The 15,458-nt window shown below is 54.6% G+C and overlaps 1 protein-coding gene across 6 annotated transcripts in view; it reads right to left on the bottom strand.

Moving 5' to 3' along the window:
• NHEJ1 (non-homologous end joining factor 1) overlaps nucleotides 1–15,458 on the bottom strand; it is a 45,094-nt gene that overhangs the window by 23,051 nt on the left and 6,585 nt on the right. For 4 of the 6 annotated variants that reach the window (XM_064661153.1, XM_064661151.1, XM_064661154.1 and 1 more), the window contains exon 5: nucleotides 14,207–14,265. The exons of 1 other annotated variant lie outside the window; for it this stretch is intronic. In XM_064661153.1, the coding sequence (XP_064517223.1) occupies nucleotides 14,207–14,265 (59 nt within the window). Of the gene's footprint in view, nucleotides 1–1,029; nucleotides 5,329–14,206; nucleotides 14,266–15,458 lie in introns of those variants that run through there. One more of the 6 variants, XM_064661156.1, reaches the window with a different exon arrangement.

Here is a 15,458-nt window from a genome sequence, read left to right as displayed (position 1 = left end):
CCAGGGAGCTGGAGGTGTTTGAGCACCCTTCCAGCCATGCCACCAATAGGCTCCAGGGGAGGGGAGGGGAGGCAAGGCTCCAGGGAGGCACAGGGACAACAGGTGGGACACACACTTCACCCCTGCCCTTGGGCAGGACAGGACCTGTAGAGCACCTGCCCTGCCCTGGGGCTTCCCAAGCTCCCGGGCTCAAACCTGAGGAGCAGCCACATTGATGGCTATGGGAATGTAGGGATGTTTCCAAATACCTGTCCTTCCTCCTTTTGCCCCAATATCCATCTGTATTTCCCTAGCAGCCACAGCTCCCAGGACCACAGGAGATGTATCAGCCAAGCACTGCTGCCAGCAGGGACACCACTAGGAGGGGTTTTAGGGGCATAAGCCTTTTGGCTTGGCAGAATATCCCCATGGCATCATCCCAGCTCCAGGATGAAGGGTGCTGCAGGCCACCGGCATCCCTGCAGGTCCCTGGGCACGGCAGTCCCTGGGCATGGCAGCAGGCTCCTGATCTCAGCCAGTGCAGCTCGAGGTCACACCCAGGCCTGTGAACCCAGGCAGGCACAGGGGGGACCTTCTAGTTACACAATTACTATATTATGTAGCACTAATAAAAAAAAAAAAAAAAAGAGAGGGGGAGAAAGGGCTTGAAGTTTTCTTAATGCCACATAGTAAAGTATTTATAGAAAGTCAGGCGTGAATGGGCCGCTTACAGGCCACACTCCTCCTCGGCGTCAGGATCTCCAGGAATTATTCTGTGCAGTCACATTGTTGTATTCACCTAGAGATTGAGTTTAATTACAGACATGCAGGCAAACAGGCTGTCAGTGTTCCAGCCTCGCCGGGGAAAGGGCAACTGAGCTCCCTTTAATGAATGTATTTTAAAAAGACCCAAGCTTGAAATAGAGAGGGAGGGAGGGGGGCTCGCAGAGGCAGTGCTGGGGGCAGCAGGGATGGGGACAAGCGGACGGGGGGAATGCGGGGTACTGGGAGAGCCACTGGGTCTCTCCGAATTGGGGAAAAGAGCTGGGATGCTGGGGAGAGCATGGGGACAGTTGGGCATGGGGTGTTTGGGGCACACAGAGCTAAAGGCATGTGGCCCAGATGTGGACAGAGCAGCTCACAGGATGCAGGGCCCCAGGCATCCACTGTGAATCGGATGGCAGTTCCCTTCAGAGATCCAGAGGAACTTCCCAAAGAAAATGAGGGGAGTGGGGAAGGCTCCTAACTTATTACAGAGCGGTGTATAAGCACAACAAATAAATATAGAGCTACTTTATTACAAGGCTGGCCAACTCTGGTGGCTGGCTGATTACAGGGCAGGCTGCTCCAGAGCTACGCAAACCCAGACCTCAATAAAGGCCAGATTGGAGCTGCCTTTCCCTCATTGACAACTTTGGTGCGCTCCCACCGTACTGCTCAGCTCCAGAATGCCGCTGGTTGCCCCCACAACCCGGCACAGGGTGAAGGAGAAAATAAAAGCTTAAACAAGTAGTGAGTAAGCGATGAGCAGGGGCAGGCGGGATCAGCAGCCTGCCTTGCAGACAAGCACTAAAAATACAGTTTATTTTCCTAAGAAGCCAGCAACTTCTAAAACTGGAGGGTTTTTTTTTTAAAAAAAAAAAAGGGGGAAGAATAAAATGTCATAAGAATTATAGATCCATAGCGGGGGTGGGGGAAAGACCTAAGAACAAGGAAAGAAAAACACAGCGATGAGTAAGATACACACATGACGTATGTAAATACACCGAGACGGAAATGCATAAGCCTCCTGCACACAGAAGCACACGCAGGCACATGCAGAGGCACATGTGTGGGGCCAGCTCCCGGTGGGGATGGGGCCAACTCCCAGTGGGGATGGACCCAGCCTGTGCTCTCTCCTCTCCTTTCCCCAGGGCCGAAGGCATTAACCTCTGCACACACACACATCTTTCCAGAGCTTAGGCTGAAAGGGCACTTTGTCTTTTGGTCCACGGTGCTCTATACACCTGGGCTCCCAAGCCCCACCGGTGAGGTGGTGGCCACTGTCCCCAGGGGTTCCTATGACCACCTCTGTGCTGAATTCCTGGCGCCTGGCACAAGCCACGGACCCTGCAGTGGGATGGAGGGTCAGGGCATGGACCCAGCCAGGCCAGGAGCCTCCTGGCCAGCAGCCAAGGCAGCCCCATGCCTGGGCAGCCAGCCAGCGCACCAGACCCCAGCGTGCCCACAGATGAGGGAGGGATGGGGACTGGCACGTCCGTGGGGCTGCAGGTCAGGAGGCTTTAAAGGAGTTGATTTAGTATTGTCCTACCTGCCCTGAAATGGACACTTGAGCATGGGATGGAGGTTGCTTCGGGTCACCGTTGTGCTGAACAGAGCCCTCACAGCACAGGGCTGGAGAAAGGGGATGCTTTGGTAAAAGCTCACCTCCCTGGGCACAGCTGGGTGAGACTGCTGTGGTCCTGCCTGTCCCCCATGCACATCTCTACCAAGGACATGCTCCCCCAAACACATTCCCATAGTGATGTATGAACATCACCATGACCACCAGCCCCACCAGCACCTTGGTGCCACTGCACCCTACCCAGGGCACGAGCCTGGGAGAAGGCACAAAGCTGGAAGGGAAAGCAGGCAGTCCTGGTGCTACACAGCCTTCCTTGGCAGTTTGCAAGGGTCCTTTCCCTGAAGGAATCACCATGTGCCCCAAGGGACCCCAGCCACCTTCAGCCCTGTACACTACCCACCCAGCTTCATGGCAGAGCCTGGCCCTGGTGCTCTCAGGGAAGTGTCATGGGACAAAGCAAGATATAGCAGAGCCCCAAATCACCTTCCAAGCTGCACATGGGATGGTAGCACCTGGGCCACATCAAGGCACCTGCCACCTCTGCTTTTCCTCTTCCCTCATCATCCACCATCACCTGCAGGGGCAGGTCTCACCAAGCACATGGTGAGCCTGGGGCCAGCTGGGGCCATCGTTACAGCCCCCACCACTGTTCCCCCCAGCCCAGGGAGCGGAAAACGGATCTCTGCAAAGGGCAGCTTATGCGGAAGCTGTTCGCATCCCGTAGTGCAGGCTCAACGGGTGAGGAGCAGGGCAGCTCCCAGGTCGGCAGGTTATCGGATGATAACAAGCCAGCACAGCCCAAGCACGCGACTTCCAGCAATGCAAGACTGTTTCCTTTGTTTTGGGAAAACAAGAGGGGAACGAGGCCTTTTCTGGCACGTTCTTGCCTGGCCTGAAGCTGTCCCCCACTTGCACCAGCTCAGAGAGGAGCCGTACCCTCTGCCCGCCCCTGGCAGGAGGAGGTGGCTGGGGCCACCCCTCGCCCTTTCGCCTTTCCCACCTCTGTGAGGAGCAGGGCTGAAGCCGGTGACTCGCCAAGTGGGGCCAGACAGCTGCTGCTTGCATCCCCCACACCCTGGTGGGGGTCCTGGCTGCCTCCTCAGCCTGGCTGTGATGTGGGCTTGCAGCCCTGCTGGAGATCCCCTGGTCCTGCTGGCACAAGTACATCTCCCAAGCACCCTGAGAGGGTAAGGCTAAGGACCAGGGGGGTCAAGACACCTATGCTTTGGGCTTTGGGGACCCTACCACACTAAGGTTAGCTCAACACCTCCCCCATCCCCAAATGGGGGGCTCAGCCCTATACTGGGACAGGATGGCAGCACAGGGTTTGAGCAGCCATTCCCACCTTCCCCTCCATCCCATGGTACCCCCTGCTCCCGGGAGAGCTGCAGGTTTGATGAGGGTGGGGGAGACCTCCCCACCCCTTCCCCAGCAGAGGAGGAAACATAATAAGAAAAATAAAATTTATAAGCGAGGCAGTAATTACAGTGTGGCTACAAAAGGCTGCCTCCTCAGGGCCATCATTATGTGGCTAAATTTAACGCCCTGCGCGGCTGCTCGGGGCGGGTGGGGGGAAGCCGCGTCCCGAGGCTCTGAGCATCCACACAGACGCCAGCTCCTGCTACCTTCCCTCCGTGCCGGCCAGGGCAGGACAGCTGAACGGCAGCCAAGAAAGCCATAAAGCGAGTCAGAATTTTTTTAATAGTCTATTTACCAAGATGCTGTTTTTACTGCCGAGGTTTCTCTCGTTTTATCTCTGGCTTTCCCCCCCCGCCCCACTCTCTCTTCCCCTGACTCTTGAACAGACCGAGCTGTATTTTCTGTTTTAGGTTCCTCTCTCTCACTTACTTTAAATACTATTTTCAGAATTCTAATTTTATATGGTATGTCCCTTTTTTTTCCTCTTTCTCTTTTTTTTTTTTTTTTTTTTGGTAAATATTTGCCATGACTAAGCCAGGACACATCCCGTTTAAAAGGTTCCCATCCCACAAAACATGAGCTCTTTAATGACATGAATCTCATTAGTTTTCTCCATGAAAAGAGGTATAGAAAGGGAGCATCACTCAGCCCCTCTGAGTTCCTGTATCTGCACAGACATATATTTAGCCGTGTGTACTGTACAGTCACAGGAGGGGACAGTCTGGGCACACGCACACCACCTCATTCAGCCAGAGGGACACTGAGTGGGAGCCTCTGGGACCAGTGGGTTTTGGGATATCCGTCTGTCTGGGATAGGGTTGGGAAAGGCTCTGGGCCCAGTGGAGCCAGAGTCAGTCTGCAAGTGTGGGCAACTGGGCACAGAGGAGCCTCAGAGTCCCTCCAAACTGGAATTTGGGATCCTCTGAAGGACCTTCTCTAGTGTTGGGGAGCAGGTTGTGTAAAGCTCACCCGTGCTAGGAGAAGGATTGCAAGAGAGGCCCAGGCACTGCCCTCTCCACGTCCTCACTCCCACTGGCTGGCTTTGGCACTGGGTGGCAGATGTTGGCTACATACTTGGAGATTGACTCCGAAAGACCAGCACAATGTCCCAGGAAAGGTATTGGGTTGAAATGCCCAGAGAGGTTTCCTTAGTAAGGTAAGGGTCTGCCTGACTGAGTGGTCTTTGCATCAAGTACAGCATCCCTGGGGAGAATGCAGAGATCCCAAAGTCTCACACTATTCCAGCCTTCCTCTCAGCAGAGGAGGCTCTGCCTCCCTCCATTCATAACAGCATCTTCTGCTGGGGAACCAGTCCATCCACGGTGCCATTCTGGGCATGGCCATCCCTACTTCAGCATGGTCTTCCCTTCTCCAGTATATCTATCCCTTCCTTGGTGTGGTCTTTCCTTCTTCAGCATGGTCATCCCTTCTTTGACATTGTCATCTCTTTCTCTGCACAGTCATCCATCCCTCAGGATGGTCAATCTTTCCTCTTGGTTCAACAGCTGTCTGATACCAGATGGAGAAAACCCAGGAGATGCCACACACTTGCCCATGGCTGAGATTTCCAATCTCTCACGCAGAGCCTGAAGGACAGAGTAGGAGTAGTCTACGGAGAAGAATTTGTCCTCTCTTTCCCAGATCCTCTCTGCATTTTCCCTCTTATTTCCAGTCCAACAAGGATACAGTGCTATTCCTCAGCCCCACTGCACCCCTACCATTTTGGCATCAGTTCAGCATGTTAGCACAACCTCCTCGTCTTCCTCCAGAGCTGTTCCCAGCAAACCAGGTGTGAAAAATGTGCAAAGATACTGCTGAGCCTGCAGCATGGGGCTGTGCTCACCACATTCCCATGGGTGCTCCTCCACATTTTGGGGAGAAAGAGGAATAACCCCGAGAAGGGCTGCAGACAGGCAGTGCCATGCAGAGACCACTGATGCTGCAGGCATTGCACTGACCGAGCAGCACAGGCTCTCCAACCCACAAATAAACCTGGAGGGATTTCCCTTCCAGCCTGTTTTCTTTAAATGGCTTTAAGGATTTGGTTTCGGCAGCTGAGTAGACCCAGCATGAAGCGGTATCATCAGCTCAGGCAGCAGATGCCCAGAGTTGAAAGGCAGCACACCTACAGTGGGTGTTTCCACGCTCTCTGGTGTGGGACCCTCCCCCCCTGCAACGTGGACACATTACCAAGTGTTTCCACAACCCAAAAATTGAGACATGACTAGGAGGAGAGACTCACACCTCCCCAAGTGCATGGCTCCCAGAGCTGGAGCTTTCTGCAGCTGTGCCGGAGCCCGTGTGCTGGGCAGGGCTCCATGTGCTCATGCTGCACCTAGCCAGGTTCCCTGCCGGCCCCTAGCAGCCAACATTAATTCATTAACAGTCCCATTAACACCCAGCTGTGGTTTCCCCCCAAACTCAGGCAGGGACCTGCTCCCCCGTGACAGCTGCTGACAGACCAAGTTTCCACCTTCAGCCCTTCTGGAGTTCTGTATAAAAATAAGCAGGGCTTTTTTTTCAAAAGGAAAACTATATTTCCCCTATCCACACGCCCGCGCACACGTGCAGGACTCACAGGAGGAATTTGCTCCAATTTCCCCCACCCACAAACACATCGCCTTTGGCCAGAGACCAAATGTGGGCATTTTCAGCCCAAGATATCAGGGGTTTTAGCACCCAGAAGACAAGAAGCCACCATGACCCTGACCTGGGCTAAATAGGGTGCCTACTCCCCAGCCAAAGGGTGCTGGGACACTCAGTGGTGCTCCCACCAGGGGGCCTCATTCACCATCCACAGCAAGACAGCTGCCAGCCGCTCCTGAAGAGTGCCCTCCTGGCATGGCCAAGCATCCTGTTTGGGATCTGGGACCAAATTTCTATTTTCCCCTTTTCATTGTCATTCCCAGACAACCGTGAGCACCAGCTGTGCTGCAGCATCCCAAGGAGATGCCCAACTCAGCACCTACCTGGAACCTGCTACCCAACATCTATTTTTTCCCTTCCCACATATTTTCTCAAGAGCTGTGAGCACTAGTTGATGTGACACTCCAGAAGCCCTGGACCACCCTGTGCCACAGAGGGGCTGATATCCTTGCCCTATTCCATCCAGCTGCACATAAGGTTTTGCAGCCTGTGTCATCAGCACAGGAGTTGGCTCTCTGGGGCTCTCACTGGGAAGCTGGAGGCCAGGGAGCAGAGACCTCCACCAAATGTAGGAACCAACGGACCAGAGCACTGCTCGGGGCTCAGTGGGTGTGCTACCTTAGGTATGTCACCAACAGGGTGGCTTCAGGTCCCTGGAGAAGACAAAGCTGGTGCCACCTATCTCCCAAGATGCCTGGCCACTAGCAGAGCACCCTGCAGCCCTTTGATCCAGAGGTGTTTGCCTCGCTGAAAACCCTCTAACTACTCTTTCCTTTAAATAGCAAAGCTCACAAATGCCCTATATGGCTCCATGTCTATATGTTGTCTATATATTTGTGTACACACACGCACAAAACACACAGAGATTTATTCGTGTTTTCAGAGCGGTTCAGGATACATTCCAGGACGAAATTCCAGCCAGCACTGGAGCCAAGAACATCAGTGGCCCCGGCATTTGCTGCCCCCTCTGCCTGCGTACACACTAAATACAGAAAGGGAGAGGTATAAATAGAGAGAGAAATACATGAATGGCCCTGTTTCCTTACACAGATACATAGGGCACGAAGGTCGGAGCAGAGTGGGAGCAGGCAGCCTCAAGAATCTGATGGTTGTACCCCCTGGGGTGCAGATCAACCCCTCCCCAGGTGCTGATGCCTGCCCAGATGTGCTCAGCTGTTCAGTATCACCTCTGCATGGGCTGGCACAACTGGAAGGGGCTACAGGGGCTTTGCCCCAAGGGATAGGGAGGAATCAGCTCTCAGAAACACCAATAAAATCTGCCAGTGGATACCACTGGAGAAGGGGTGTAGCTGTGGGTATGGGGGAAGTTGGCAAAGGGCTTGGGACATGCAGGGACACGGTGAAAAAACCTGACAGCCTATTTCAGGCACAGAAGGGGTGCAGGGGGCTGCAGAAGGCAGCACCAGTGGTGCAGGCAACACTGCTCCTCTGCCCTGCCCTAGGCCAGTGGAGACAGCGGGGATGGCAACATCCCAGTCCAAACCCCATCAGCTGGGGACAGAGAAGTTACCACAGAGCAGTGCCATTAGTCTACCTTGTTTTACTCCCCAAAAGGTCCTTTGCTTGCAGGAGTTACTGCCACATCCTGAGCTGAAGGGCTGGACCGGCAGCTGTGGGGTACAGTGGCAAGGGACAGACCATGTCCCACACCTTTTCCCCTACCAACTGTCCCTGCATGCTCCATTCGCCCTCCTCTAACCCAAACACAGCCTGACAAGATTGGGACCCCAGACACCTCTGTGCTGCCTGCTGCCCCTTGCGTGCTCCCCAGGGCCAGGCAGCTGCCTGCAGCCACGGGGCCTGTAATGGCCAAGATGTGGGAGCAGGGCCAGGGGTGGTGGCAGGGGGATTGCTGCTCTGCTTCCAGGAGGAGGAGGGGGCTATCCCCCTTCAATGCTCCCATTTGAGCTGAGGCCTGGCACTGGCTCAAACCACCGCCTTGCTGACACAAGATCAATCATTCCCTGAGCTGAGTTGCTCCTCAGCAGCACTGCGCAGTCAGTGCCCATGCATGGGCTGGGGCCTCTCCCGCAGAAGCAGGGTCTGGCCCCTTCTGCCAGATGGCCTGTGATGCCCCTCTTCCTGCGAGCAGTGGCACCTGGCATGGCACAACCTGGCACATCACAGCACAGCATGGCCTAGCACAGCTTTGCAGGGTATGGCACAGCACGACACGGCATGGAGAGGATGAGGAAGACTCCAGCTACAAAGGAGGGTTCCCTGCATGTACCAGACCACATATGCCACTGCAGAGCCAAGGGCTGTGCAGTACCCCAGGAAGGGTGGCTGTGTTGGTGCCTGTCCATCCCTCCACCCCCAAACAAAACACTAGGTGATGCTGGGCTGAAGTGGGCTGGGACCAAGCCCTGTACCTGGCCCAGATGCCATGCACTTTCTGCAGTGGCACAGCCAGTCGCAGGGGTTTGGGCTGTGAAGTCCCCACATCCCCAGCAGGAGCATTCCCTCAGGGCTCCTGGGACAACATCCACATCCCCAGCAGATGCGAGGTCTAGAGTAATCACGGACAGCATAGCCCTGGTCCAGCTGCTTGGGACTTGCTGCTTGCCCGAGGTCTGGGCACTTTTGGGCAGGCTGCTGCTCTGGGGTGCCTGTGCCAAGTCTGGTTTTAGCAACATGCAGCTCCACTGACTCACTGCTTGTGCAAGCAGCCTGTGGCTGCCAGGAGTGGCCCAGAAAGTGCATACTGGCTGGGTGCCCCTCACCTGATCAGGCCTCAGCAAATAAATAAATAATGCCACAGCACTGACTGCCACGCGCCTCCACGGCAAACACTGCAGGGGGCCGGTGCCCACGCAGTGGTCAGCACCCAAGCAGTGGTGAGCATCTGTGCCCCCAAATGCCCCACTGAGGGCACCAAGTGCTAGCCCCTGTCTCCTTCAGCCAGCAGTTGTGGCACTTTGCCCCTTGCTCCCATCAGTGCCAGCATGCACGCTCCCAGTCTTGTTCACACGCTCCTGCTCTTGTACTCACACTGAGCACAAGTGATCCTCCCCTCCTGCTTGCAGCAGCATGCAGCTCCTTGAGGGTGTGCAAGGCAGCTCCTTTAGTGTGTGCAAGGAGCGTCCTGCTCCCCCCAGCACAGCCACAGCCTACTGCATTTCCAGTGTGGGACTCGGACCCCAGGGCAGCAATGGGATGGTGTGAACAAAGCTTGCTCAGGAATGAAACAAGGACTGCCCAAGTGGCCTCAATTCAGAACAAGACACAAGCAACCCATGCGTCTCACTGGGCAAGCACAGCATGAATACTTTGCTGCACACAAGAGCTTGCTCTGCTCATCGAGCAGCCTCATAAGCCAGCCCTATGCTGCCACCTCTGCCCTGATCCAACCTGCCAAGGGACCTCAGCCCAGCCGAGTGCCCATGCCATCTTCTCTGTGAGCTGTTCACCCTGTGTGCAAGCAGTCCATGTCGCACACACACTGCCGGTCCCACTCTGGCTAACCAGCAGCTGCAAAGCCACAGCTACCTTGCGCTAATTAAAAACATCCCTCGTTTGAAGGAGCCAAAGGGCCACTTCCTCTCCACTGCACTGGCGTGGGTTTGAGGGATGTCATCCCCACCCTGCAAAATGTGCAGGCCGCTACCGCCTTCGCCCACTGACCGTGGCCACTCCACTCCCTGGGGCTTATTTTAGTGCCTGTTAAAAAGGCGAGGCAGGGTGCTGGAGGCAGGCAGGTGCTCAGCTGGCCCCGGGGTGGTAATGGCCTGTGGCTCCAGAGTGCGTCCCAGCCGTCCTCCACCTGCCCTGCTGGCCTGTGTCCCTTCACAGGAGGGGGACGGGCGCCTGGCCCTGGTCCCAGCCCCGGTGGGGAACAATAAGAGGGATGCTGACCCCCGGGCGCCCTGACGTCAGCCAGCACCGCCGCCGGCACCACAGCCAGCTCTGGCCCCGGGGCTCCCACTCGCCCTCGGCTGGGGCCGCACTGGAAGCCGCCTGTTTGTTTATCTTCCTCTCCAGCATTGCTTGTTTTGATGGCACATCCTCCTCCTCCTCACCGGGCCCCGGGGTCGAGCCGTGAACCCGCCGCGTCCTGTTTGCCGAGGTCCCGCGCCCCGCTTGCGGAGGTGCGGAGCAGCCACCCCCGCGCCGGCCGCAGCAGATAAAAATACACAGGGCAGAGCATCCTGGGGAGCGGGGGCTATATTTGCACTGATGGTATCGGTGAGCTTGTCCTCGGTGTACCTGTCCCTGCCCTTGTCAGAGCACGGGGCACAGCACTGCATGGACCCCCTGCCCCTGCCCCTCCACAGAGCCGGATCATTGACTCTGGCAGAAGCTATGTCTTGACTGTAGCCAAGCTAGGACAAGCTCTCAAAACCCATGGGTGGGCACCCCACGTTGCCCTGTGGGGTCATTTCTGTAACCCAAAGGGACACCTGGGGACAAAATATCCCCAACCTGCTAGGTCCTAGGCTGCTGGGAACAGTGCCGGGGCAGCTCCAAGGCACTGAGCCCTCTCCAGCCACCTGCTCCTTCCTCTCATGGTGTGAACCCCTGGGCTTGCCAATAAAAGCCACCGGCTTTGCCTCAGCTTGTGCACAGCCACCAGTCTCCTTCCAGCTCTGCCCAAGCCTAGGCAGCTGCTCAGCAGTGAACCCTTGCCAAAAACTGTGTGTGTGAAAGCATCGTTTCCTAAACGTATAAATATTACCAGGGATTTGCTGGAAAACTCCCCACGGTTAGTTAAAATGCCCTGGACAGCCAAGTCCACACAAACCCAGGGAAAGGGCATGTTTAAGCTGAGCAGCTGAGCAGATCTGCCTTCGGGGACTGACAGGTCCTTTCCTCTTCATAGGGGATGCCACAAAGGTTTGGGAAATGAGCAAAGCTGTGGAGCACTTTCCCGCATCCAGCCCTGTGCCACACCATCGCAATCCCTTTCCAGCCAGGATGTGCTTACTGCTACCAAACATTCACAACCTGAAGCTGCATTTTCCAAGTGGAGAGGCTGGAAGGACCATCAGACTTCTCCTCCTGACCTCCTGCCTGCAGATGTTCAACCATGCACATCCCAAGACCAAACCCAGCAACCTGGTTTTCTTCCAGGCAGGCTCCCAGCCCAACTTTTGGAGACATCAAGAGATGGAGGATCAACCACTGCTCTTGGGAGAATGCCCCAATCGTTAATCACTTGCAGGAGCAAACCCAAGTGCCTCCATCCTAGCTCAAAATTGCCTGGCTGTGTCTCCCAGTGCCTGGCTTGTTCTCCACTGCTCTCTGTGAGATTAGAGAGAGCCCTTCACTAACCAGCATTTTCTCCTTGTAAAGACCCTCACATACTGTAATCAAGGCACCTCTCAATTTTCTCCCTGATAAGCTAGAAGAGCTCTTTCCTTCCAAGTCTCTCAATGCCGGGCTCTCTCTCCAGCCCTCAATTCATTCCTTGACTCTGTGCTTGATTGTCTGGTGTCTTTTTGAAAACCTAGACACAGGAGTTGGTCACAGCATTCCCAGCTCCCCACAGCACACCCCAAGGGACCCCAGTTCCTTCTGTTGCTCCTTTCAGGAGTACTAAAAGGAGTACTAAATTGCCTGGGTGCTCTGAAATCCCTGCACAGAGAAGCCCACCCTTCTGCTGCAAGAAAATAGGAGAGACTGGGGTGAAGGGCCAGTTTTGGTGGTGGAGAGAGCTGAAATCCCATGTTTGGTGTTCCTCACTAGCACAAGACCTAGAAGACATCTGGAGGAATAATAGGGTACCACATTTAAACCAAAGGCAGCAGCTGTTCACATCTCACAGCTCGCTGCTGCAGGAAGGCACATGGGCTAAAAAGCATCACTGGCGGGTTTACAAAGAACGGGATAAATGCAGAGATGACAGATGAGAGGACAGACATCGCCCCGGCAGACCAAACACACAACCCTCAGCCTCTCCTCTGTGGCCAGTGCTCAGACGTGGCTACCAGGGGACGCAGAGTGGGAGCATCTCCCAGAACCTTTCATTCCCTCTGGCCCCAAGACACTGCTCCTGGACTGTTTTTGGGATACACCACCAGCTGCTGTCTCATCTTTTCAGTCTCTGCAGATGTGATCCCCACCAGCTGCTTTTGCAAGGCTCTGTGCAGGGCTGCCTCACTCCCCTCCTACCCAGCCTGCACCTTCCCTTGTACCCGACACCCTACCAGCTCTCGGAGGATGCTGAGTTTCAAGCCTGATGTTCATCTTTAGCAGATGTTGTTCAGCCTACCCTTGGACAAAGACACACTTCATCATCCCCTGATCCTGGCACATCTGCCTACATCCTTCCAGTGACAGCACTGAAACATTTACCAATTGTTTCTGCCATGTCTGTTCCAGTATCAATCATTTTACCACCTCTGTCTACTAATAAGCTTATCCCACTGCTGGGAGCTTGGGGTTTTCTCCTACTACACTAAATAAAAGCCTTTCCTTCTGTCCTTCACCATGATTTTTCACTGATGTTTTTAGCTTCTGTTATCCATTTTCTACACTTCATAATTTCTAATTTATATTGATTGCTATCTACTCCCACTCTCCCATTTGTTATAAACTGCTCTTTTATTTCTAATTGCTGCCTTCACTTTGCCGCTGAACCAGAACAGGCTCTTGGCCAGCACTGCCCTCTTTCTTGATTGTGGAATTGTGGCTTTTTGTGGCTTCTGAGATTCTTCTGAAAGAGCTCACCATTTTCATTCACATTTTTCTATCTAAATGTTTCCTCTGAGCTGATTTCACTCATAATTTTCCCCCTGCTTTGGGAAATTAGCCCTTTCAAAAGCATGAAGGATATAAATTACTGTGTAGGAATGTTCTTTCTTTGCCCAGGGTGAATGTAATCTGGTCATGATCATCAGTGCCTAGGCAACATCCAAGTCACAGTCCAGCAGTAAATTCATCTCTATCCTTCATAAGCAGGGGGAAACGAAAGTTGCCTGCACTGGATGCAACGCCTTGCACATAAAAAAGGGATCATCTCTAGTTTTTAGAAACTCTGCAGATCATTTATTCCTGGCTGCACAAGAGCATCAGCTTGTCTCATAAAGCAATATCTTCACAAAGTCTGTGTGATACCACTGACACCCTGGTTGACTCCCTGGACCCCAGCAGGCACCACTGCTCCCTACTCCCGTGCCTTTACAGTGAGCACAGGAACACTCAGAAGCATCCTGAGTCTTTTTGTATCAATGACCATCAATCATTTCTGACCTTGACACATTAGTTTGAATCATTTTAGTGCTTCTGTAATGATTTCCAGCCATGAAAAAGGATCAGAGGAAAGACTCTCTTCTTCCAGTCCCAGTTTCTCCAAAGCACATGTCTGATTTTAGAGCCGAGTGTGCCAAGGGGACAGTGGTGGGCACAGCACAGATAACATGGTGAAAAGCACTTGTCCCCACAATTCGCCACTGCAAAGTCACCTCTAAAAGCAAGAGGTGAACCAAAAGGACCAGATGGCTTCTCCTCATTCACCTAATACCTGCCTGCCATCAGCATCAGTGTTTCAAGTCCATAGCAAGTGTGGGAGGCAGGTGAGGATGGCCCAGCAATAGCATACTCCTGTGAAGCAGCCAGCCTGGCTGGCACCTCTGGGCAGCCATGCCAGGCATGTCCCCAGCTCTGCTCACCCTGCAGATGAGGTGCAAGGACACAGAGAGGGCCATAGGAGAGCCAGAGGGCTTGACTCCTCTTCAGATAAGTCCAGTCAGTCCCATCAGTGCTCCCATCCAGCCTGGCCACCTCACACTGGGGCTGCTGATGCCAGCTCCTGACCACCCCTGTGCCAAAGGATGGGGGACTTGCACCACTTCTTACCTCAGTCATGAAGTTCTGCTGAAATGTCTCCTCCTGGAAGGGCTCTGTCCGCAGTCGGTCTGCAAGTGAGAGAGGGATCAGCCTGGGCAGGTCTGGGCAATCCTCCTGCCCCAGCTTCCCTTCCCCTTCCCCTGCCTGTGGGGTAAGGAAGCTGCAGGGAAAAAGCTCTAGCACACTCATCAGAGCCAGCAGGAGAGCCAAGCAGGCCCCTTGGGCTAGGAACACATCACCCAGTTAACAGAAGGTTCAAGGACCACAAGGAAGTGGGAGAAACATGGTTGAGCCTGCTGATGCACACAGTAACCAGGTAGCAGAGCCAAGAGCCCTTGTCCCAGCACCCTCCTACACTGTAGAGCAGTGGCAGCACATGCTCAGCACTATTCCCAGATCTTACAGTTGGAAAGAGCTGCCTGAGTCTACAGGACAGGGCACTGCTTGTCCAGCTGCTTTTCTGAAGGAGTGAGCCAGCCTGTGTCCTCCTCTTGCGGGACAGGGACATAGCCCTGTCATATTCTGCTCTGCACCTTGTTGAAAACACTAGTTTTTCCCCATGTGACGGGGGGAAAAATGATGTGGTCTGGAGAAGCACCTGGCCAGATTCCCTCAGCAGCTATGGTGCAAAGCTTACTCCCAGCCTCCTGCCCTGCACCAAGTAAGGGACAAGAGGGGTCACCTGCTCACAAGCTTCCATCCCTAGACCCAAGCCAGGCTGTCCTGGCTGCTCTGAGTCCTGCAGAACTGGCACGCAGCAGGGGAGAGGGGAGCACAGCCAGCTGATGCATCTCTAGTGCACCTGCGGGGCAGATCCAGGCTCCTGTGGTGGGGCACCTGTCATGAGACCACATCACCTTCCTGGACATGATATACAAGCCAGGGCTGATCCCCATCAGTCCCCACATCCGAGGGGGCAAGGTTTCCACAGAAGGGCAGGTATCACCTGTGGCGGCAGGACAAAGCACGGCACTAGCAAGGGACAACCCAAAAACGAGCATCCAGCCAACCTCCATGGGTGGAGAACTAACTGCCCTCTAAGGTGGCTCCCCCCGGCAGGTCCTGACCCACATCCTACCCCTAAGAGGGCTACTGCCTGCCTGTTCTGCCTGATGGCAAAGTGGGCTGGGCGCTGGAGGGGGACCATTGAGCATGGCTGCACTTTCCATGTATGAGAGAGCCAGGAGCCCCTGTTTGCTCTCCAAGCAGTCAGTGAGCTACTGTGCTCGGGAAGGGAGCCTGACACCTCTACAGGACCAGC

This window comes from Pseudopipra pipra, chromosome 7 (assembly GCF_036250125.1).
Source record: "Pseudopipra pipra isolate bDixPip1 chromosome 7, bDixPip1.hap1, whole genome shotgun sequence".
Classification (NCBI taxonomy): domain Eukaryota; kingdom Metazoa; phylum Chordata; class Aves; order Passeriformes; family Pipridae; genus Pseudopipra; species Pseudopipra pipra.
The sequence above is the reverse complement of the archived record's forward strand: the minus strand, read 5'-3'. Positions and strand labels throughout refer to the sequence as shown.